The following is a 21,799-nucleotide window of genomic DNA, read 5'->3' on the forward strand; positions in this document are numbered from 1 at the left end:
TCACGTGTACGAGTGCACAGTTTATTAACAAGAGAGCTAGAAGCATTACACAAAAACCTAGCCAAGGATTCTAACTATGAAAAAACTTTTTCAAACTAAAATGTCGTATGCTACTTTCAAATGATTCTATTTTACAACTTGAAGAGAACGTAAAAGGCTAAAATGTTTTCAGCATATAATAACTGCGTAATAGATGTCAAGTTTGAGAACCCAAAATCTCAGAGAGAAACCATCGTAGCTGGTCTGTCATGCACTTACTGTACAACAAACACCTGCTTCTATTCAGTTCAAAGTGGTGCCAGTAAAGCTAAGACTTTTAAAAAAAACTTTAATTTCACCGTCTCGTCTCTTTAAACTTTTAATTATACTGTTAGGAACCAATACAGCTGGACCCTTCAAAAGCTTTATTTTCACTGGACGCTGATAACCTGCAGCTACATGGGTTTTTAGAGGCGGGAGCATTGTTGTGTTGTTCGTTCTTTTGTCCTCTCGACCAACTATCTAAGACGTTCCAAATGGTGCTGCTCGCCCTTTAGGAACACCCTACTCTTGACATATTACTTATAAGACTGTTTTCGCTTGTAATTATTGGGAAATTTTAGTTTAGTAAATTTTGTGAAATTTATAAACCTTAAATTGCATCCGTGTTTGAAAGAAGAGAAATACAACAAGTAACAGGAAGATATGGTGAAAACATGTTAGCGTCATATCAGTAGCCGATTTATAAAACTAAATATTCTACTTTGATTAATATAATCTACTGAACTACACACTGAATTGATTAACCACTTCAGTAGTTGAACTAAATAATGAGCTGTACTTCAAGCGCGCAACGTACATTGGTACAGAAATGAAGTCAACACTCGAACATCCTTAAAGGGACTATGTCACCCCAGGCGCATGCGCGCGTTGATGTGAAGCACTTTGAAATCGTGGCAAAACTTTTTCAAATACCGTCGGAGAAATCAGGAGGCTGTTTTCGTCTGTTTGAATCGCGGTCATCTTTGGCAAGTTAGCTGAATTTTTGTTGCGATATTTTTGAAAGTTTTTGCAATGGCGGAAAATCAAACATCCCGCGACGAGTTATATGCAAAATAGTCTCAACCATGCTCTACTGCGCATGTGCCCAAGCTGACATAGCCGACGTCGGCTCATAATCGAAGAGATATGGGCCATTACGTAGCTACGACGGCAAGGCAAATGTAAACGTCACTTATAAATCCACATTCACGTCATTTGATAAACATTGTGATTCATGATCAGTTCAAACCCGTTCAACTTGTCCATTGTGACCGAATTACCCAGGAACATAATTAGTAGCCAGAGAATTCAAGTTCGTAATTAAACAGAGAGAAATATTCACCGTCGCTTGTCCTCGTTAGAAAAATTAATTGGAGTTAGTCAAACCACGTTGTTGTTTTGCAGCGAACAACAGTACGGATATCGTTTGCTAATCAGAACCTTTGTTTTTTACGTTCACCTTGCCGTCGCGTAATATCCATACTGACTACACGGATAAAATAACTATAAAAAAAACTACAAGACAAAAATGCTTCTAATTGCTTACTGTAAGCGGCTATGCATTCAACCCTAAAGCGGCTCCATGTGTTTCTTGGTAATATTTTACTGTTCAATCTACAAGACTAAGCTACCACTGGGCGTTTCTTTGTTTGTAAGACACGAGTGGTTTACGAAGAAGTACACATCCAAATTGCCTTCAGTTTCCACGAAGATGACTTATACACGTGGACACCTTTAGCAGAGACTGCGAAAAGAGAAGCAGTGGTTATTAGGTGTGACTCCTTGCTGATCTAACAGACCACCGGATTGATCCCTTTCGGAGCTTATCCTTATATAGGCCTTGCAGAGTGCGTCAAAGAAGCCCCGAGGGGGGTGGGGAGGTACTCCCACATATGATCTATATGGATATGTGCCGCCGTGAAGGGTCTGGTTTTCAAGCAAATGGGATAGGGATAGGGATAGGGATAGGGCATAGAAATCAGAAAGTTTTGGTCTAGAATAGGGTATCATTTTCCAGGAAACTGATCAATTGCTTGAAGAATTTAGTCTAGACTATAGGGTTTTCGGTGAATTGACGCATAAGAAAGTGTTTTAGTTTTTGTGGTTGTAGACATAGAAAACAAAAAAGCACTCTTAATGCAGATTGGAGTCGAGATTGTATGGGACAACGTTGATTGGATATACTAATGAAGGAATCTTAGGACGCGTATCTGGCATCCCCTGGCCGCAGATTTTGTAGGGGCGGATGACATCATCACCAACTTGGCAAAAGAGAGAGAGCCTGGTGACATCGAACGCACTCCCTAATCTTTGATTATTACTTGTAATAACTATAAATTATTTATAGGGGGATTTTTTTAAAACGAGCTCTCTCAAGTCATGCCAATATAAGTCCAAAGTTGACAATATAAAAACATAAGGTCGTGTAGTAGTCTCTTTTCCCATCTCCTCTTTCATCGTTCTCCTACTTCATTCTCAACCTTCTCCGGTTTTGATCTCTTTTCACGATAAGCACTCAAGCTTTCATTGCCTACTTTTTCTGTACATAAAATTCAGAGTGAGACTGTTGATGGCTTCGTAGTCACTACAATACTCAAGAGTTGAGCGCACGTTGAACATCGCATTTATGTTTTGCAAAAAAAAAAGAGTTTCAAAATTCAATCATGGCAATTTGCTCCTTTAAAGAATCACAAAAATCGATCAGAACACAGGTTATTACCTCCCCAGTTGGTGCTTTCAATTCGAGCTGGTGTGACAGTCGAGTTGGTGATTGCCAAATCTTTTTCAACCATCTTAGCCTTAGTTGTGGTACCTTTGGTTTTAATTCCATCCCAGGCACTCTTTGGAACAGCGGTGAACTTTGCCGAGTGGTCTGTGGTGCTTTTCAAAACTGCTCTTCCGCTCAAACTCACTCCATACAGAGCGTTCTCCACCGTGTCATGTCCCAGTATTGAGATTACTCCATGGTGCATGGCTGTAAAAGAACCGAGGAACAAACAAGCAAGTTAAAAGAAAAAAATGGACGCAATTTCTGTATTCGAGACAGCGAAAGTTTGCAGAAAGAAGCAATTCAGGAAGGGGAGGTATAGTATTGAAAGGGCTGCACTGTGTAAAGTTGTACAGGAAATGCCAAGGGTCAGCCGGGTTTAGGGTAAAGCAAGGCGCCACGTTTTGCATCACGCACGATGCTCGTTAAGCTAAAAAGATCTTAATTACAAATTTATGTCTTTTATTGCCAGTTTAGGATGGACGATTTTCCACTTACCTGTCCACGAAGCACCTTGGTCGCTGCTAAAGAAGCATTTGGGGGAATTCCACTTGCTGGAAAATTAGAAAGCGATCATAAGAATCGTGAAGATTACTTATTTCTTGTTCCTTGGAGCCCGTTCGGCTCTTCCACTAAGGGAAGGTGGCCAAAAATAAAGCCATCTCTTTCCAGCCAACTCTTTTATGAGGCTATTGAAGCGGTAAAATGGGAACTGGGAATAAGCTAGAATTGCCCTTTTTTAATGGAAAATTGGGATTTGTGGCACTGGTAATGGGATTTGGTCTTTAACTTTTGACCACTTGGAATAGGATCTGGGGCAAAATTTGATGTGGGAATGGGATTTGCATCCCCTTCCGAGAATCAGTATGCTGGACAAAGAGGTTGTTTTAAGATCATGTCGATGCTATGCTTTTGCTTAAAAAAAAAGGGAAGGGGAATGATACTTGATTACGAAAATTGAAACAGCAAATAGTGACATCTTCTTACGAGGTGTCGTTGAGAATGAAGTTGGCATTATACAGTAAAACCGCGGTCCTCAGCCACAAACAAATACCTTACTGCGCTACAAGCCTATTTGGACGCTTGACGATATTGCATATTATATTCTGGAAATCTACGGGCCTACGGCTCACCTTTGCATGGGCACGCTACAAACGTACATAATGTCATTGCTTTGGTCCAAGAGATATGAACGACTGCTAAACGTCAAGGGGCCTGGAAAAAACCGCGAATAAACAACTTGAATTTATTTCTGTTAGATAAAGAAAACGAAAGGTATCGTTGAAGAGATGATCAGTTGTGGCTGATTAGATGGTTAGATCTTTTCTTCTCTTTCACCAACCTCGTCCCCAGGATCTCTCCTCTTTAGACGTGAAGAGGAGAGATCCTGGAAGCGGGGAATGCTGGTTACGTACCCCAGTCCTTTGGAATTCTTCAAATAACGAGTACCATTTTCGCAATGTTCAAGTTTGAAAATTATTGTGGAACGATGCCTTTAAAATGGCCCATTCCATTACCGTACTCAGGCTGATTTAGGTGGGGCCGAGGGGGTTGCAACCCCCGTTTCCTATTTCCTTGTGTTTTTTAAATGTAACCATCTTTCGAGTGGTATAATGCACTCAATAGTTAAAAAAAGCCTTAAAATCTGTTTTCCTTAACTTTTGGTCGCAAATGCTCCCAGAATTGCCTGTAAAGCGGAATCTCAACGAATGAGAATTTTCGTTGGGGCTGGGTGGGGTAGGTGGGGTAGGAGGGCTTGCGCTCTCACCACTATTTCTTCTTCCTCCTTGTACTGGCCGGTATGGTCGGCCAGTTCTTACATTGCCTTGAGTAATACGACATTTTTCTAAAGCTGTTAATTTTTTTGTAAAACACAAAAAGTTTTTTTTAGGTGTGGTACTGTTTACTCTGTTTACAAAGTGGTTCTAACTTTTGAATCTAGTGATAAGGTGCGTGTGATAATGAAAACTGAAGTAATTTCCAGTGGAAAGTTTTTTTTAGCGGTTAAACTTAATGGTTCTTGCTTCGAAAAAAAGAAACCCAGTATTTCCAAATTACAGTTCAACAAATTTCGGTAGTCGTGAGTAAAGGCTTTTAAATTTGTTTGTGATTTTTAACCACGCTTTTAACACTAGTTACCTGGCGTGTAAGGCTGATTCAAGTTGCATCCAAAGAATTCAACTGTGAGAGCAATGCTGTTTTCCCAAGATGTCGGATTAATGCGGACAAACACAGCCTCAAACGGGACAGGCAGGATGATCTTTGCGCCGTAGTGTCCATTTTGGACGGCTAAGAACTCCTAAAATTAAACAGAAAAAAAATATAATGAATGAGATCGCAAATTATGGGGGCGCAGGTTTCCCGGCTATCGAACTTTGTATGTCTGCTACTGGCCTACACGGTCTGGTTGTTCAAAGAGCGGATAACGTTATCCAGTGGATAAACCGCTATCCAGCGGATAAAATGTACTCTAAAAAATACATTTCATCCACTGGATAACGACTTATCTGCTGGATAAAGTTATTCACTCTTTAAACAACCGGCGCCAATTTCAAGAGCAAATTGAGTCATATATAATGGGCCAGTTATTTAAGCAGAGTCTACCTTAGGCCACGCTTAAGACAATCTGTGGACCTCCAAATCTGTTTATAAGTGGTTTATTTTAAATAGATATATAGTTAATGCAAGCCTTCTCGTCACTGTCGGCAGTAGACAATGTTTAGATATGAATGCTGGCAAAATTGAAAATGGTTTAGAACGTTGTTTTGTTAAACACCGTCTGAATTGTCTTTTGACTTGTCAATTATCTATGGCGTCGCACCACAGTATCTTTTAGACTTGATAAAAATCAATGACAGCTCGCGGTACCAGTTGAGATCACACCGGGGCATACTTCTAATGGATAATACCTATAGAACAAAAAAGACACTAGGGGATAGGGCGTTTGAAAATGTCGCGCCCAAAGTATGGAACCGACTCCCTTTGGAAATCAGACAATGCCAATCATTGAATACTTTTAAAGTTTTACTAAAGACACATCTTTTTAAAATAGCTTTTTATTAGTTCTCTTATTAACTCATATTTTAATTTTATTGTTTTTTCCGGAGATTGTAAATTATTATTGTTGTTATTATTTAGATTAGCCATTTTGTGATGCGCATTCGATCATATCTCTATAGCATGTTAGACTGCGCAATATAAGAAATAAACATTATTATTATTATTAACTGACCCAAAATGTTTCAATGCTGCTTAACTTACGGTCACGATCATTACTACGCAGATCATTCTCTCATCTGTGAAATTCGGTTTTTTGGAAGTTCTTATGGCCGCCACTTTCAAAATAAAAGCACGAGGAATTAAGCTGAATTTCGAAAATGACGAGTGTGTATATATCACCTACAACAAATTCAACAATGTTAACTTCAGTTTTTAAATTCCCTCGGGCACTACCACGCGAGCCTCATGCAGCTATTCTTAGACCAGCCAGTTTACCTTGATTTTACTTCCTTCTTTGTAAGGTGTCCAGATAACTCCATCATCGCTGTAGTACAGGTAGAAACTTTTCACGAAGTGTTCGATCATACCTTTCACACTCATTCGGCGAATTTTCACTCTGCCTAAAAAGTTGACTTCAAGGAACTGATTTTTTTCTGCCCTATAAAAACACAAAGGATGAATTACTAAATGCTACGAAGGGTCTCAGGTAATTGTTTAATTCTTCCTTCCTGAACTCTCCTATTTCTTCTTTTCTTTCTTTCTTTCTTTCTTTCTTTCTTTCTTTCTTTCTTTCTTTCTTTCTTTCTTTCTTTCTTTCTTTCTTTCTTTCTTTCTTTCATTCTTTCTTTCTTTCTTTTTTTCTTTCCTTTCTTCCTTTCTATCCTTCCTTCCTTCCTTCGCTCCCTGGTAATAGGCCTTGTGAGACTTTGAAACAGGATGAAAGTTCATAATTATAGATCTAGAGAAAGGAGGGGGAAATGCGAGTGGAAAATCATGGGAGGCTACGATTTGAAATTTTTAAGCTGTAAACAACATGAATTGATTTTGGGAAACTCATGTTAAGCTTTTCATTGGAGCTTTAGAACGTATATCGTATTGTGAAGTGAATTTGTGCTTTGTGTTTTTTTTTTTGTTGTTGTTTTTCCCTTCACATTTCCTTCTCAGCTGTTTGGAAGCTGTTAGAAATTTTGACTGGTTAATTCTATTCAACTCTACAATCCGAAAACGCATTCGTGTATTCTTAGCTTGAGTGGCAGACGTTCTGGAAGGGAGGACCGCGCGCACGTGCGAAAAACAAGCTTCTGAGGAGAGCTCTAGCGTCTGCCACGCAGATTAGTGTATTGGTCACGTGACTTACGAGAGGCCTTCGTGTGGTACCCATCCTTTGCCACCCATTCTGCCTTCATAGGGCTCTCCACCAGTAGCATAGGACGAGGCGGTGATATTCTTGATGCTTCCATCTTGCATGCCGAGGGCCTCGTCACAGGATGATTCTGTAAAAGAAAGAAATTAAATCCACTGTTCGTTTATATTTTAACTTTCGGGTGCACGTAAAAAGATAAAAATCTCTCCCCCAGCTCAGAGTTCTGGAAACGAAGAAAATGAACTCGTGCCTGAACGAGGTTGTAAATGTAAATGCTGTTTTTTTTCCCGATAGATGACATAATAAATTAATAAAAACCGCAACCGCACGTGTAAAGTTAATGATTGAGTTTACGCTTTTGATGCGCGAAATCTCTTCCAAGGATATCCAAACATAGAAATCCAAAGGATAGTATAAACTTCTCGAAATATGTAGTAAATGTAGTATTGAAGATATTGAAATGTATGTCTTGCCAAAGCTCTCTGCTTTTAACAATGATTCCACAAAATCTCGACTAATAATTATTGTAGGTAAGATGTGGTTCAAAAATCGTGGGTGTTCGGTTGTTAATTAGCTGACTGACCCAATCAGAAAACTTATGTTGTCTGCTGGCCACACCTAAATCACTGGGCCAATGACGCCCTCTTCTATATTTCAACTAGGTTAGCTGGCAGTACACTCACTACTGGGTACACTTAAAGTGATGTCCTTTTCCGTGGATAACTGATATAATTTCGCTTTTCATGTCAGTAATCTCTGATCTAATATTGTGCCATCATGAAGTGACCCTCTCGTCCCCTGGTAAGGCAGCAAAATTTCGAAGAACTGAAATAACACCAAACTTACGTTTGACATAATACTGGAACGTAGCTGTTGCTGGGCCATCGTTTGTGAATTCGCGGGAGCCTGAGGACGAGCTGCAAGTACTGATTGATCCATTGTACCTGACATTTACGTGAGTGGTGCAGTCATAGATTTTTCCATCGGTTTTTGTCTTGTGCAAGTCAAGTTTAAATGCACATCGAAGGTTAACTGTGTCCGAGAAATTGAGTCTTCCAAACTGAAAATAAATTGTGAGTATATGAAAAAAAAAAAAAAAAAGGAGAACAAGAGAACAACTACAACCAGTAAATTGGAGAAAGATTGATAAATATTTTGGAACTGAAGTAGAACTTAGGATCCAAGATTCTGGCGCATGCGCGGCAGGGATCAATTACCCGACAGGTGGAAGCAGTGTTTCTCCCGTAACAACACATGTACAGCCACCACAATTTAAAATTTCCAAATCTAAGGACTGACGTAGTCCCTATTTTATCCTAACATCGTTAATGAGTGTTGGTAGTGTAGTGACGGTAATCATGCGTGTTCCTGTTTTAAGGCCCCAACTGCACTGGGAGAAGTTTTATTTTATTTTCAAACTTGTGGCCAAAGCCTATCAATCTGCAATGCCCCCATCGAAGTGTCTTCAGTTGGTGCATGTTCTTAGTACAAATCAACGTTGCGAGACGTGAGCAAACTATGGAAACGTTAGTCAATAAATTTTAAACAAGGCGTTACGGTGTTGAGATAGACGAGGGCCAAACTATAACTTTTTTATGTGGTAATTGCAGGACTCGAGCAATGTCTAGGTAGAGTCTAATTGCCGGTTCTGGAGTTCAAATAGAGACTGAGGACGAGTTTTTAAATATTCATATGGCCTTTTAATCCATCTGCCAGTCAGTTAGGCATCGCATATTTCAAACAAACAGACAGAAATTTAGCAAATCATTCCATCACAATTGCGGCTCACCACCATCATTCCCTGATGAATTTCAGAGACGGTTGCTGGATGCCGCCGTGCCTTCACCAAACCAAACTTCATGAAAATTCGGAAAAAATGAACCACATTCTTACCTTGATAGTAACCATATCTGTGGTGTTATCCACCACCACATCAACCGAGCTTTTCACTTTATTGCAGCTGTGAAGTAACAGGACAGGTGGCAGGGGCCATTCAATGATCCCACTGACCACTTCCTCTGTGGTGAGGTCCGAGTGAGACAAACGCAGGTCGAAACTGACTTCGCCCCTGTGTCAAATAATAAAGAAAAACAAAGTCATTGTAATGTTGTTATTACCTGGTAATGCTTTGTAATCCAAACGATAGTACATTTACTTACGCAAACGTAAGCTGGATGCTTTAATGATCTGGCCTATGTCAAGAAAGAATGCCTTTATCCTCTCTTATCAATGTATATTTATGTATTTCATCTGATCTAGAAAGCCGATGTTATTCTTGACCATATTGTTAACACCCGATATTCCAGAGCCAGCTTATGAACTTTTGTTTTACAACACGTTTAGCAAGAGTGGGAACACCGATACTTTTGAGAAACATCATAATTTTGCCACGACACCTTATTTTCGATGCTTGACCAGTAGACACACAGTACAAGAAGTGGTTTGTCTACTCGAACGAAGGGTTATTTTTAATACTTTTAATACTTTTTGCTGTCCTAAGAATTTCGCTATTTCTTGCCAAAAATCAATTATTTTCTCGCAGCTATCAGATAGTGTTAATAAAAAATTGGAAAATCATCCATTCGTCAAAACAATCACCGTAAGACGTACCCAGATATCAAGTTATAACCTCCAAGTTCTGGCCAAAGTTCCACCTTCAAATCTGGTCTGCTACTTGCTGGGTTGATAGTTTTGACGGCCAGTTGCGAGGCCCACACAGACTGGTTCTTGTACTGAGCCCCCACGCTCACCCACTGCGCTCCCCCATTAGTGACATGCGCATGATTCATCACCTGGATCCCGAAATCAATCTTAATCTGAGTGCTGTTTGCAACCGAGGCTCGTGTGATGTTCCCGAAATTGAAACTTGCGATATCATTCAAGCCATCGTTTGCCGAGGATTTCAGCGTTGTTGTGTTAGCGCTGGGGCTGAGATGCTCGCTGATAAAAGTGACCTTGGCGTCAATGAGTCGCAAAATAGCGGTACCGTTGAAAGGGAGTTTGATTTTGGCTTTCAGTGGTGTAGACTCGGGGATATCCATTGTGAAGTTGAATTGGACTTTGCGACCGGTAAACTGCCATTCTGTTGATCTCTGCATACCAAATCTGAATTCTGATGCCTGCGAATAGAACATACATTTTAGCTGGAGACTAAATTAGATAAAAACAAACAAACAAAAACTGTTGAATTAACCGGAGACCAAATCAGATTCACGGATTTTTTTTTTTTGAGGAATTAAGGAAGCTGCCTATGAATCATAATTAATAGCAACGAGGGCTTTTAATAAATGCAATCATATCAGCTCCGCTTTCGGGCCACATTCGTCTCTGGCATATTTTTTCTGTTATATATTCTTTGGACAATTAACATGAGCTAGATTCCTCAACAAAAGAATTGACCAAAACTATGAAAATAAATTGCTTTATTCTTTCGTGGCTTTGTAGCTTTGTAAGAAGTAAGGCTGATATTTTGCTCTTGGTGGAATTAGCCTGCGATCGAGCACATCCTGGGAGACAGTAAGTCAGGGGGAAGGGTTTTCATGGGCGAAAGTTTACTACAAGTTAGTAAACTTTCGCCCATGAAAATCCCTTCATCTCTTCCTCCAGACTTACTACCCCCCTAGGTCTCCCAGAACGGAGAAAGACAACCAAAATCGGAAATATAAACCGGCGCCGAGTGGGAATCGAGCTCACGACAGGTTGTGATCTTATGGTGGCCGCTACGATTAACAAATTTTATGTACCGCTCAGCAGCTTTTGAAACATTTTCCGAGAACGGCCGGTGCCTTTTGTAAGAAAAACTGAGTTGTTTAGTTCATTGTTGCGTATCTGTGATCAGTCTAGCTATCTTAGTCGAAAACTTTGAACTGTGATGAAATCATTCTTCCCTGTTTCATGTACGCGGAATTGTCGCAATGAGTTTCGAACTGGAAACGGGGGAAGCGTTCGCACAGGGCTTGAGGCAGATTTTATCGAAAAGTTCCGGAAACTCTATACTGAAACTTGACCATATGCATAGCAACATGTAGCTAGGCGGTGCAAATATTGTCGTCATAGTATACTTTAAAAAAATACCCGTAGGGGCAAAATTATTCAGTCGCCAGACGAAATTCATATTCTAATATTCACTTTAACAAAATAAATAATTAACAATTTACACGGTGGTTTACTCCGTTATTCGAAAATGAAAACTGCGCTCTGTTGAATTCTGTCGTCATGCTTTCTAATAAAGAAAATTTCTATCCATTTCAGAAAATGAAGCATAAAAGAGGTTACTAAGCTTTGAATTATAATAATAACAAAAAGTAGCTCAAGTTTTTGCATCAAGTAATTTAAACATGCTTAAACAGTATTTTTTAAGTCCGACAGCCGTTCTTACTTCGATCGATAGTCTCGCTAATTCTTTTCAAGTTCACTAATTTGGTCTGGAAATGTTATATTTACCACCTTCGAAAAAGTCATCTTTGGTTTAAGTAGAAAAGCTGTTTAGGATTTGAGGAGTGACCACGCGGTAAAATGGTTTACCACTACTAGTATGAATTTTTAAGGCCGCCATAACACCGAAAATGATTCCGTCCCAAGTTTTGAAAACAAAATAATTCTACTCACCTAACTTGAAGTTTTATTCTATTATCTGTGACTAAATAAAACTTGAATAACTAGTTTTAGCTATCTCTTGAACGTTGCTAACAATTTTTCTTCTATATAAAACATATTTTTCTGCATAATTTTCTCTATTTCACCAACGCAGCCTCAAATATTTGTATTTATTGGAGCGGTTAGCGACGGATCAACTAATTTTAACCGTGTACCTCGGTGTGATAAGTTCTTACCTTGCAAACAGAAATTGCTGCGACAAGACACAGCGGAAAATACATCGCTTCTTCGGATCAAAGAGATGGAATTTTCGTTCTCTCTGCTCTGCTGCGTAAGGCAGGTGCCTTTGAACTGAACTGGAAATGGCCCAGAACTACTCAATAATTAACGACATTTACGAAATTGCCGTTATAGAAGCTATGGCGACTGACTGACATTATATGACATAATTGAGGTGGCAGCTTTTAATTCTTCTTTCCAAATGAGGGCCTATTTTAATTAAGTTTTGTTATTTATTGACTTTTAGTACTTGGCAAACAAAAAGTGGAATCGAGTCGTAGAATACTTCTTAGCCAGTTCCATGTTTCCTTTTTTATTATTACTTTATTGTTTTTCACTTTGAAAGCGGTGAGGAATGGGGTGAAGACGGTAAAGTTTGGAAGAATTACGACTTTCTTTAGGATGTTAAATAATGTATTTTTTATATTTATGGTAGCCGAATTCATGATAATGCAGTACCATTAGCTTATGGTCCGTACTACTTAACAGAACGGTTCTGCGTTGGATGTAAGCAAAGTAACTTTCTTGACCTGATCATACAGATATAACAAGCGTTCTTTTATAATTTTCATGACTGAATCGTGTTTTAATTTAGCTAGGTTGGTTTTGAAAATCACATTTAAAGTTCAATTCAGCCTGCGCCTTCTCATAACCGAAGTGTTGTAAATACATCAAAGAAAATTAAGCAAACAGTTAATTTTTTTACGCGTTGTTCTGCGATGATTGGTCAAAAACCACTTTAGAACAACAGGTTAATGTTTGCCTGCGAAAATTGGCCGGCATGTCGCTTAGCAACAATGATGTAATTTCAACATTGATATTGCATCTGCTGCTAGCTTCTGATTGGTCGAAAACAGTTAGAAGCTATCTCTGAAATTCAATAAAGATCTCGTGTCTCTACAAATTTCAGTACGGTATGCTAATTATGCGGATATTTTTGTTTGGCCAATTTTATACCTGCTATTAATCAGGCAATGTCTACATTATACCGGATACCTCTCGTGTCGGCACCAAAAACTTGTCATATAGGGCTTTCGTTCACACTGAAAACGCCGATTTCGGATCGATCGATCAAGTTTTGTACTGAAGTGATGCTGCGCTCCTTCGGTCTTGAAAATGAATCGTCACATATCTGATAGGTTTTCGTGACACTTTCTTGAGTAGTGTGAACAGAGAATCGAACCGAAACGGAAGTCAACAAAGAGCGAGGATTGGATTCTAGTGGAAAGATAGCGGAGGTTTTGGGCCGCTTCTGTTCAACCAGGCCGGAGTATTTATCACAAGAGTATAACTGAATGCTATCCAGCATAGTGTAGACATAGCCGGCTAAATCTCATTGTAGTCTACGAAGAACTATAAGTCAAATTTTGGCCCCTTCGACTTGTCGCGTGAATTCAAGGGACAAAGCCATGCGACCCGTCCCTTCGTGTAAACTCTACAAGTGAGTTGTCCAGGGACTAGTCGCAAGTGGCCAATCAGATGTAAGAACCCTGGATGCCGGAGGCGCGAGCGCAAGCTTGGACCTTGGTTTCCATGATCTCGAAAACAGTTCCCAAAAAAACGCAATTCATCTTTTTCTCAGTGAACTGTATTCCGTTCGTTCTGCTATCAAGCCGATAATGAACAAAATGCTGTTCTGTTCGTTCTGCGAGAGAATAGGTCCCAAGAGAATATGAATAGCCTATACTCCGTGTACTCCCAATTCCAGAATAGCCCCAAAAGAACGCCTCCGAAGTTTCTTTGCGTCTGTTCATACTGCTAGGTCCAAGTGTTTCACCCTTTAGAACCAAATGAATGAAATTCTCGTATACCGCTCATAATTATCACCAAGTCTCATGGCGGTTTACAATTCTATGGGGTGAGATCGGACGTTAGCATCGGTCCATATTAGATCTCACCCACCCACTCAATCCAACTGACGACTCTAACTTTTCTAAATAAATACTGTCTCTGTTTGAATTTATGAGCCCCAGTGGAATGATATTAAGAAGCGATAGAGAGCGGTCAGTTGCGCTTTTTGAAAACTAGTTTTCTTTCTTAAACAAACCCGTCTTTTTATAGTTTCAAAGTGAGAAGCATTTGAGGTCATTAGGCAAACGACTACCGGCTGACCCAATCATCAAAGTTTTGACCACAATCAACTGGTGATCCTAAAGAGTTCGGTTCGTAGTCCGGCTGGTGGTTTCGTTATAATATTTGGAAATTTAAACGACTTGCGTCAAAATAAGCAAAAAAAACATACACCGAAATATTAAGTTATAACCTCCAAGAATTGGCCAAAGTACTACCTTCAAATCTAGTCTGCTGCTGATTACTAGATTGATAGTCTTGACCGCCAGTTGCGAGGCCCAAATGCGCGAGGGTGAGTACAAGAGTTCGTCCCTTCATCCTGGTTCGGGCCCGTTTCTCGAAAGTCCCAAGGGCCGTTCCTCGAAAGTTCCGGTAACTTACCGGGCCCGATAAGTTTATGTTTAAATGCTTTGTCGCCGATTACATAGTGATTACATGCATGGTACTTGGCTATAGAATTATAAGATTTTAAAATTTAGTATTCAAAGCTAACCAAAATTGACTTCTGTTGAGAAACATTTATTACCAGACACTTATCGGGCCCGGTAAGTTACCGGGACTTTCGGGAAACGGGCCCCTGGTAACTTGATTACCGGGCCTGATAAGTATATTTTTAAATTTTTTTTTTTTTTTTTGCCGACTACACATGCAATGATTATGCAGGCATGGTACTAGGCCAATTTTTTCATAGTCGTAAGATTTTAAAATTTAGTATTCAAAGCTAACAAAAATTGACTTCTGTTAAGAAACATTTATCACCAAAGTCACTTATACGTTACCGGGACTTTCGAGAAACGGGTCCCTACTCTGCTTCCCGCCCACTTTCCAGTCTCTGTTTTCCAACCCAAGGATTTCGATGTTTGGTACCAGCCCACATCAACCATCTGACTCCATAATCATATCTATCTCGAGATCATAACCTACGACTTAGATCTCAATGAATTTATCACACCAGGAGAGTGAAATGATCAATTCTTTAATTTGCGATTCATATTTTTACTGGAAATACAAACGATCACACATCATTTGAGATTCATTGATTGGCTTTATATTCTAACAGTACAGTTAGTCATCGTCTTCTATGTCACTTAACATGTCCATGCTTTCGTCATCCAGCAAGTCCAGCTCGTCAGGTACGTCATTTAGCTTCTCAAGGCTCTCTTTTATCGTTTCATCCAGCCCAGCAAGGTACCTATCCAGATCACAACCATCGCTATCCAATTCCTGCTTAATCTTGGCCACTTGTTCTTGTTCATCATTCACTTGATTGACAGTTGGCAGCATAGCATCGTTGACAATGCAGTTTTCCCGTGCACGTCGTGCGGCTAGATGTTCTTCTTCAAATTTTGCCGCATCATCTTTCAGCCAATCTACAGCCTGTTCTTGTTCTTTCGCGCTGGCGTTTTCTTTGCCGCGCACGGCGTTCCGATCCTCGTTTGCAAAAAGACTGTGCTCCATGGCTGAAGGAAATCCCGTAGCACGCGAGCTGTCGTTGAATCTGATCGCATTTGAAGAACCTCGATGCGAATTTGTCATGTTGAAAGCTTCTTTAAGATTCCGTGGTTGGAAGCGTAACGATGAGTTTGCACGTTCATGCACGGCTTGATCATGAGGAGAAAGTGGAAGGCTACTGTTTTCTGACAGTGGACTGTGATTGACACGATGATAGCCGTAAGGGTGCATCGCGCCTGGACTATTTGCCGTCATATAAGTTAGTCTCCTCTTAGATGGTCTTGGTTGATAGACCCAGTTGGGATGCTCCGTTCTGTGCTTTTCCTTTAATTGAGAAGCTTCGTCAAAGTACGGCCGCTGTTGCTCCGTGGACAAGTCGTTCCATATTTCGCCCAGCTTGACGCTGATCTCCGCATTGTTCGCGCTCGGAAACCGTTTCGCGATCGTCGATCGATACAGCCGCGCCCAGATCATAAATGCATTCATTGGCCGCTTCACTTTGGGTGAGTTTCTCTGTTGTAGCTGCGCTTGAAGGCTGTGATACATGTGAGGCATACGGAGAAATGTTTGGCTCATTGGATCCATAGTGAAGGGTTGGAAATTCCCTGGACTTGGTGAATCCGTAGATTGCGGTGAGGAGCATTTTATGTTTTTTTCAATCGGCGATGCAGGAGATGAAAATTCCGGAGTTTTAGTTTTGCATTTTGGAGTGGAGTGATGTGTCGAATCATTCCGTTCTGTAGATTTTTTCAGAGCCTGAATGTTTTCATGCGTCGATCTTTTCTCTTCTCCTTTCGATTGCGACGCCGATCCATTCCTCTGTGAAGATTTGCTGGTAATTGAATCATTGTGTTTGTTCTTTGATGTCGTCAAGTTTGGCATTGTCTGAGAATATCAACAATTCAAATGTAACAATGTGTTTGTTTCGCAACAATGGAGCTTGCAGCTTCTAAAACAACCTGTCTTTTTAAAACCGTTAGCTATTTCCATGACAACGTGATGAAGCCGATTACGTACTCGCGCAACGAATGCTTAGCGCGCGCAATGCCAAGTTCGAAAGTGATCTCACGAGTATATATATGCGCGCGCATGATGGACAAATAAAATAATGAAAACCACACTTTCTAGTGGAGAAAATAATCATTAGAAGGTCATTTTCGATTTCGAATATCCACAGTCTGTATAGATATTATCAAGCACAAGTCAAATTACAGTGCAAAGCACTGGTAAACAAGATCAGTCGCCAGCAAGATGTGGAACCGGTTTCAAGGGTGGCTGCCGTTACGGCGTTTGCATGACTATTGTTGTTGTTGTGGTTTTTAATTTGTTTATTTACAGTTTCACAAACCGTTGCACACACGCCTTCATGAAGTACAGTCAGTAGTTTGCTGTTGAAAAATCAAGATGGCATCCAAGCGCTTTAATAGATCGAGTAAGGGTTTTTTTCCTACGAATTTAAATCGTCTTGTTTTATTCCACAAATCACCTCCCTAATGGGGCCTTTTTTAACACTTGTACCAACAACAACAACTACAACAACAACAACAAGCTTTATTTGCATGACTATAACAAATACAGTATTGCAAAAGCTATTCATAGCTAATTATTGATTCGTTAACTAATTCTTAAGATAACTTAAAATAAAATAAAATAAAATAAAGTAAATGAAGTCTTTGCTTATTTTAAACTTTTCATACAGTAGAAGTAATCATTCCGGAGAGAAGTTTATCTCTCAATTCGAAGCACGAGGAAACAAATGAAATTAATTGAGTGTTTATAAAATAGTCTGTTGAGTTCATTATATGCGATAGTAAAGTTTCTTTTTCTAATAGTCGTGTAAATGGAAGGCTAGGTTTTATCTTAGAAAAGAACATATCTCTTAAAGAAGAGTAACTTGGGCAATCTAATAAAAAATGAATTTCGTCTTCAATGGTTTTACGGTTGCAAACATTACACACCCTTTCATTACGGGGTATGTTGTCGTATCTTCCTGTTTCAATCAAAAGCTTGTGGCTGCTTATTCTTAGTACCGACAATTAGAAGGTGCTGTAAATATAAAACTGACGGACTGCAAGTACTTAAGCTCATAAAAGAGTTAGCTTCTTTCTGAACTTTTCGGTACATGTAAGTCTCTAATGATGTCATACTTTAAATGTTTTTTATGTCACAAAATAATATATATAATTTCAAGGAATCAACGAAAACAGCAGTCTCTAACTGTTTCAGAAAGCTTATCAAACTTAAGCTTAAGTGTTATATACCTTCGGATACAGTGAATGCAACTTAGAAAGGACTGTCGCGTTTGCTTTTATGTTTTCTTTTTGCATTTTAATTATTTCAAAAACTCTGATTTCTGAAGCGGGCCAGTTTCATGTCGTAAGTTCCCGCACGATGAAGTCGCGGAGTGCCCATCAGGCTCCTGTTTGGAGAAAAAAAATGCTCCTGGTGATGCTGGATCAATGCTTTACTTTTTTGCGGGTACACTTTCTAAACTTGCTTTACTACTCAATAACAACAGCTGTAGCAAATCAACGGGAAAAAAAATATTGGAATAAATTTCAGGGTTGGTGGCCAACGTCACGTGTACGATCAATCATTGAATAAGTACCCAAATTTAGCTCAAGTAGCCGCACTTTGCATAAGGTGCGGGCGACATGAAGTTCGACGGAGATTAGTCACAGACAGTCGTCGTTTGACATGGATTTATCGAAATCTGGCCTTACGGACACCAATTACGGGTCGTTTTAGCACTGGATTTGTTTATCAGAGGCTAGATGAGGGATAAGAAGGCTTCGCGAGCACGGGAAGGCGGTCAGTTGAGTACATAGGCGCTGCTTCACAATCGGCTATTGGCTATTGTGTGGTCATTTGTTGTCTCGAAAAATTTACAGTATTCACTTGGGGATTTTATTAGGATTTAGTTCTGTCATGTTAAGGCATTTTGTTCTTGGATTTATTAATTCCGCTAACTCGCCCTCAAAAGGCTAATACAATACGCGCGCGATATAAATATTTAGCTTGTTACAATTCGAAACCGACTACACATAAACGCGTGACTAGTCATTTGACGCTGTGATACGCATTTCTCGTCCAATATAGAACCCGACAGAATTCGCGTCTATGTGCGTGTGCGACCAAGGACTTTTGAAGAATCAAAAAGACAAGAAAGTGTCGGTGTTGATGTAGAGTCCGCCAGATGCGAGGTAAGAAGGAAGTTTCTAATCGAATAGCGTGATGTTTCAGGATGGCTCTTGTATCCGCTCAAATCAGTGATATCTTTTTTCAGATATTGTATTTCCGCGTTTATCTTGTTTAACCGTGATTAAACATCCGCGAGGGTGTCACCTTTTTTGGAAATGTTTGCATTGAAAATATTCTGTGTTAGAGAAACTCATTTAGTAGACACCTTTTTTTTTTTTGATCAGGCGATAAGCCGTTATGAAATCACCATTTTTTTCGATGGACTTCAAACGCGAGTACAATTGTAATATAAAGCTAAATATCAGCAACCCGGGCAGTAATTGCGAGAGGTTGATTTATGTATGTAGGTTGTTTGTCGCGACGCGTTCTTGAGTTTGTCAGATGTGTTAATATTATTTACGACTCTATACCAAATCGCTTTAAAAAACGAAGAAAAAAAATGAAACAACCTGCAAACTCGTGAACGATGTTTTTTTTCTTTCTTAGAAAAAATATGTTTTCTTACCGCAATTCTAGACTAATTTCTCGTCGCACAACATAGAACTTAGAACCGATGTTGTGTTTAGTCGAGATCGAATTTATGGACACAAACAAGTTGGGGAGGTTTTTTAATTAAGACATATTGGAACGAAAACAATAAAACAATTAACAGTTGTTTTATCAATTGTTTGAATCTTGTTTGCAAAGGTCAACAACCTAGTATTTTCTAATGTTTGTACCACATAAGTTTGCAACGTGATTGTCACGTAACAGTCGGTAGACATCTGCGGACCTTTTTCCGGATTCAACATTAATTGGCAGTTATTCATGAAGCGAAATAGAAATACAGACGTTATCCTTTATGAGTAGTTGATAATTTGCCTGAATTGACAGTAATTATTTTAGGAGTCATCAACTATGCAAAGAATGTGAGAAATTGAGGCCTTTGTTGACCACAAAATGGATTGTTTGGGAGGCGCTTCAACAGGGGGGGATAAGATATATTAGTTATGATATAGCACTGAGTAGATGAATCATGATCCAATAGTCTATGGGATCAGCTAGGCAAGAATTTACTTTATTGATATATATTATTTCTTTGCAAGAAACAAGGATAATTTTAGACCCAAAGGTTGATATTTGCTGTCTTTTTTTTTAATTCACTAGTGTGTTAAATTATGCAAAACGTTTTCGTAGACTTTGCATTCAGGCCCATCAGGTGACAGACACTCAAGAGATCAGCCGATGATTTCTGTAAAGACTGGACTTTGCAAATGTTATGTATATTTTACATTCTATACCTGATGGAGTGACAAATATTCAGAAAGTCCAGTAGCTCAGTCATAGCCTGTGAAAAAGTAAATACTACAGATGAGTCAAGATGAATGCATTTTGTTCTCAAATCCAGTATGCTAATGGCATGCCTTACTGAGTTTCTAGGTAAACTGAGCAATGTAGAAGTGCTGAAATCAGAAGTACTTATAATAATTATTATAAAGGAGCTATTGTAAAGAGCTTTTTTTTTTTGGGGGGGGGGGGGGTGAGCCATTACAAACTTAATTGGCTTTAGGTGGGAGTACACTTGAAAATTTTATACTCCAGATGGTCCAGTGGCCATTGAAATTTTGAGAGTTGGGGTAAGGAGGCGGGGTGGGAAGGGGTGGGGGTGTCTGAGATAAAATCAAATGGAATTTGGTGGGATGAAGGGGGTCAGACAAGTAAAATAATTTTGGACAAAAAGATAGATTTAGTGTTTGATATTATTGTTTCGTGCACAAAAAGCTTAAGTTATGAATGAGTCTTTTTGTACTTAAAAGTTTACAGCTTCCAGCATTGTTGAATGTAATTTTTCTAACCTAATTAAGGTTTCCCTAAATGATTCACGGGAAAGAAGATACAAGTTTGATAAGATATTTGCCCCTCAAGCAAGCAGTGGAGAGGTTTGTTACATGCAGAACTTCAAACTATAGTATTGTTTTAGTTATAAATCTGCATTTCAACTATTTCGGTAAATCTGTCTGGCATTTTACATGTCAGTATCATGTAAACCACAATTTTGTCAAATATTTATGAGAATCTATGTTCAACATATTAATAAAGGAAAGACTAAATGGTAACTTGATATTATTATCATTATCTTTTTAATCTTTTAGACTTTTTTGAAAAGTTTTTCTATAGAATTAAATACCACATTTAGAGGTTAGAAATATTATACCTAAATATGTAAATTTATGTAATTTTCTTTTTTTTAATTCAGTATATTGTATGGTGGAATGAAATTTATTTGCTGTAATTGTAAAGTGCGATAATGGACATCGTTGGAAATCGTGCTATATAAATAAAGTATTATTATTACAGTCGACTCCCGATAACTTGAACCTTCAAGGGAAATTGAAAAAGGTTCGACTTATCGCGAGTTCGAGTTATCGAGGGTAAACATATATATAGAAAATGACCTGAAAGGAAAGGAAAATTGGTTCTAGTTAGCACGAGGTTCGAGTTAGCGAGGGTTCGAGTTATCGGGAGTCGACTGTATTATTATTATTATTATTATTATTATTATTATTATTATTATTATTATTATTATTAGTCTATATTTCTGTTGTAATTAAAGAGCATGCACTCAGATTAAATCAAGATATTTTGTTATTGTGCAGTTCCAGAAAAAATCCATACCCCCCCGCCCCCCATGGAAGGTCATTGGAAATTTCTAGAGGGAGGGGGGTCCTAAAAGTCAAAATTTTAGCAGGAAATTATGAAGCTTAACTGGAATTTCCTTGGGGGATGGGGGGGAAAACCTTCCATGGGGGGAGTATGGATACTTTCTGGAACTGTACAATTTGAAGTTATATTTAATGCACAAAGAGACCATATTACTGCTTTAGTTTAATGTATGCAGCTTTCATAAGCAGCTGTGAAAAAAGGGCCTGAAAAAAATTCTGGCTGGAATGGGATTCATTAACCCTGATGATCGACATTTGTGATACCAGTGCAAAGTACTGCTCTACTGCTCTACTCAATTAGCTAATTGGGAACTGTTCATTATGTGAATTGACTTGTAATACATGTAG

The 21,799-nt window shown here is 39.0% G+C and overlaps 3 protein-coding genes across 5 annotated transcripts in view; 1 reads left to right on the top strand and 2 right to left on the bottom strand.

Annotated features, from left to right (window-relative positions):
* LOC146464708 (uncharacterized) overlaps positions 1-21,799 on the bottom strand; it is a 22,707-nt gene continuing 908 nt past the window's right edge. The window contains exons 2-12 of one of the 2 annotated variants that reach the window (XM_085129555.1): positions 20,030-20,076; positions 9,762-10,270; positions 9,045-9,219; positions 7,998-8,211; positions 7,146-7,281; positions 6,284-6,446; positions 4,928-5,087; positions 3,922-4,003; positions 3,287-3,342; positions 2,741-2,995; positions 1-1,765 (exon numbers count right to left, since the gene is read on the bottom strand). In XM_085129555.1, coding sequence (XP_084985681.1) covers positions 1,689-1,765; positions 2,741-2,995; positions 3,287-3,342; positions 3,922-4,003; positions 4,928-5,087; positions 6,284-6,446; positions 7,146-7,281; positions 7,998-8,211; positions 9,045-9,219; positions 9,762-10,249 — 1,806 coding nt within the window. In that variant the 5' untranslated portion in view covers positions 10,250-10,270; positions 20,030-20,076 and the 3' untranslated portion in view covers positions 1-1,688. Of the gene's footprint in view, positions 1,766-2,740; positions 2,996-3,286; positions 3,343-3,921; positions 4,004-4,927; positions 5,088-6,283; positions 6,447-7,145; positions 7,282-7,997; positions 8,212-9,044; positions 9,220-9,761; positions 10,271-11,983; positions 12,330-20,029; positions 20,077-21,799 lie in introns of those variants that run through there. The other variant, XM_085129554.1, reaches the window with a different exon arrangement.
* Positions 15,057-16,693, bottom strand: LOC146464709 (uncharacterized). The gene has a single exon (XM_085129314.1). It carries the CDS (start codon positions 16,428-16,430, stop codon positions 15,162-15,164), a length of 1,269 nt encoding a protein of 422 aa, XP_084985440.1. The 5' UTR covers positions 16,431-16,693; the 3' UTR covers positions 15,057-15,161.
* The window catches only part of LOC146464710 (uncharacterized), a 23,983-nt gene continuing 20,302 nt past the window's right edge, over positions 18,119-21,799 (top strand). Inside the window, exons 1-3 of one of the 2 annotated variants that reach the window (XM_085129550.1) lie at positions 18,119-18,359; positions 18,648-18,751; positions 20,594-20,668. In XM_085129550.1, the coding sequence (XP_084985676.1) occupies positions 18,323-18,359; positions 18,648-18,751; positions 20,594-20,668 (216 nt within the window). In that variant the 5' untranslated portion in view covers positions 18,119-18,322. The remainder of the gene's footprint in view (positions 18,360-18,647; positions 18,752-20,593; positions 20,669-21,799) is intronic. The other variant, XM_085129551.1, reaches the window with a different exon arrangement.

This window comes from Pavona decussata, unplaced genomic scaffold, assembly GCF_977016875.1.
Source record: "Pavona decussata unplaced genomic scaffold, jaPavDecu1.1 SCAFFOLD_161, whole genome shotgun sequence".
NCBI classification, from domain to species: Eukaryota; Metazoa; Cnidaria; class Anthozoa; order Scleractinia; family Agariciidae; genus Pavona; species Pavona decussata.

Excerpts from the sequence above, each read along its gene's own strand:
- LOC146464709 (XM_085129314.1), bottom strand. The coding sequence starts at position 16,430 with ATGCCAAACTTGACGACATCAAAGAACAAACACAATGATTCAATTACC.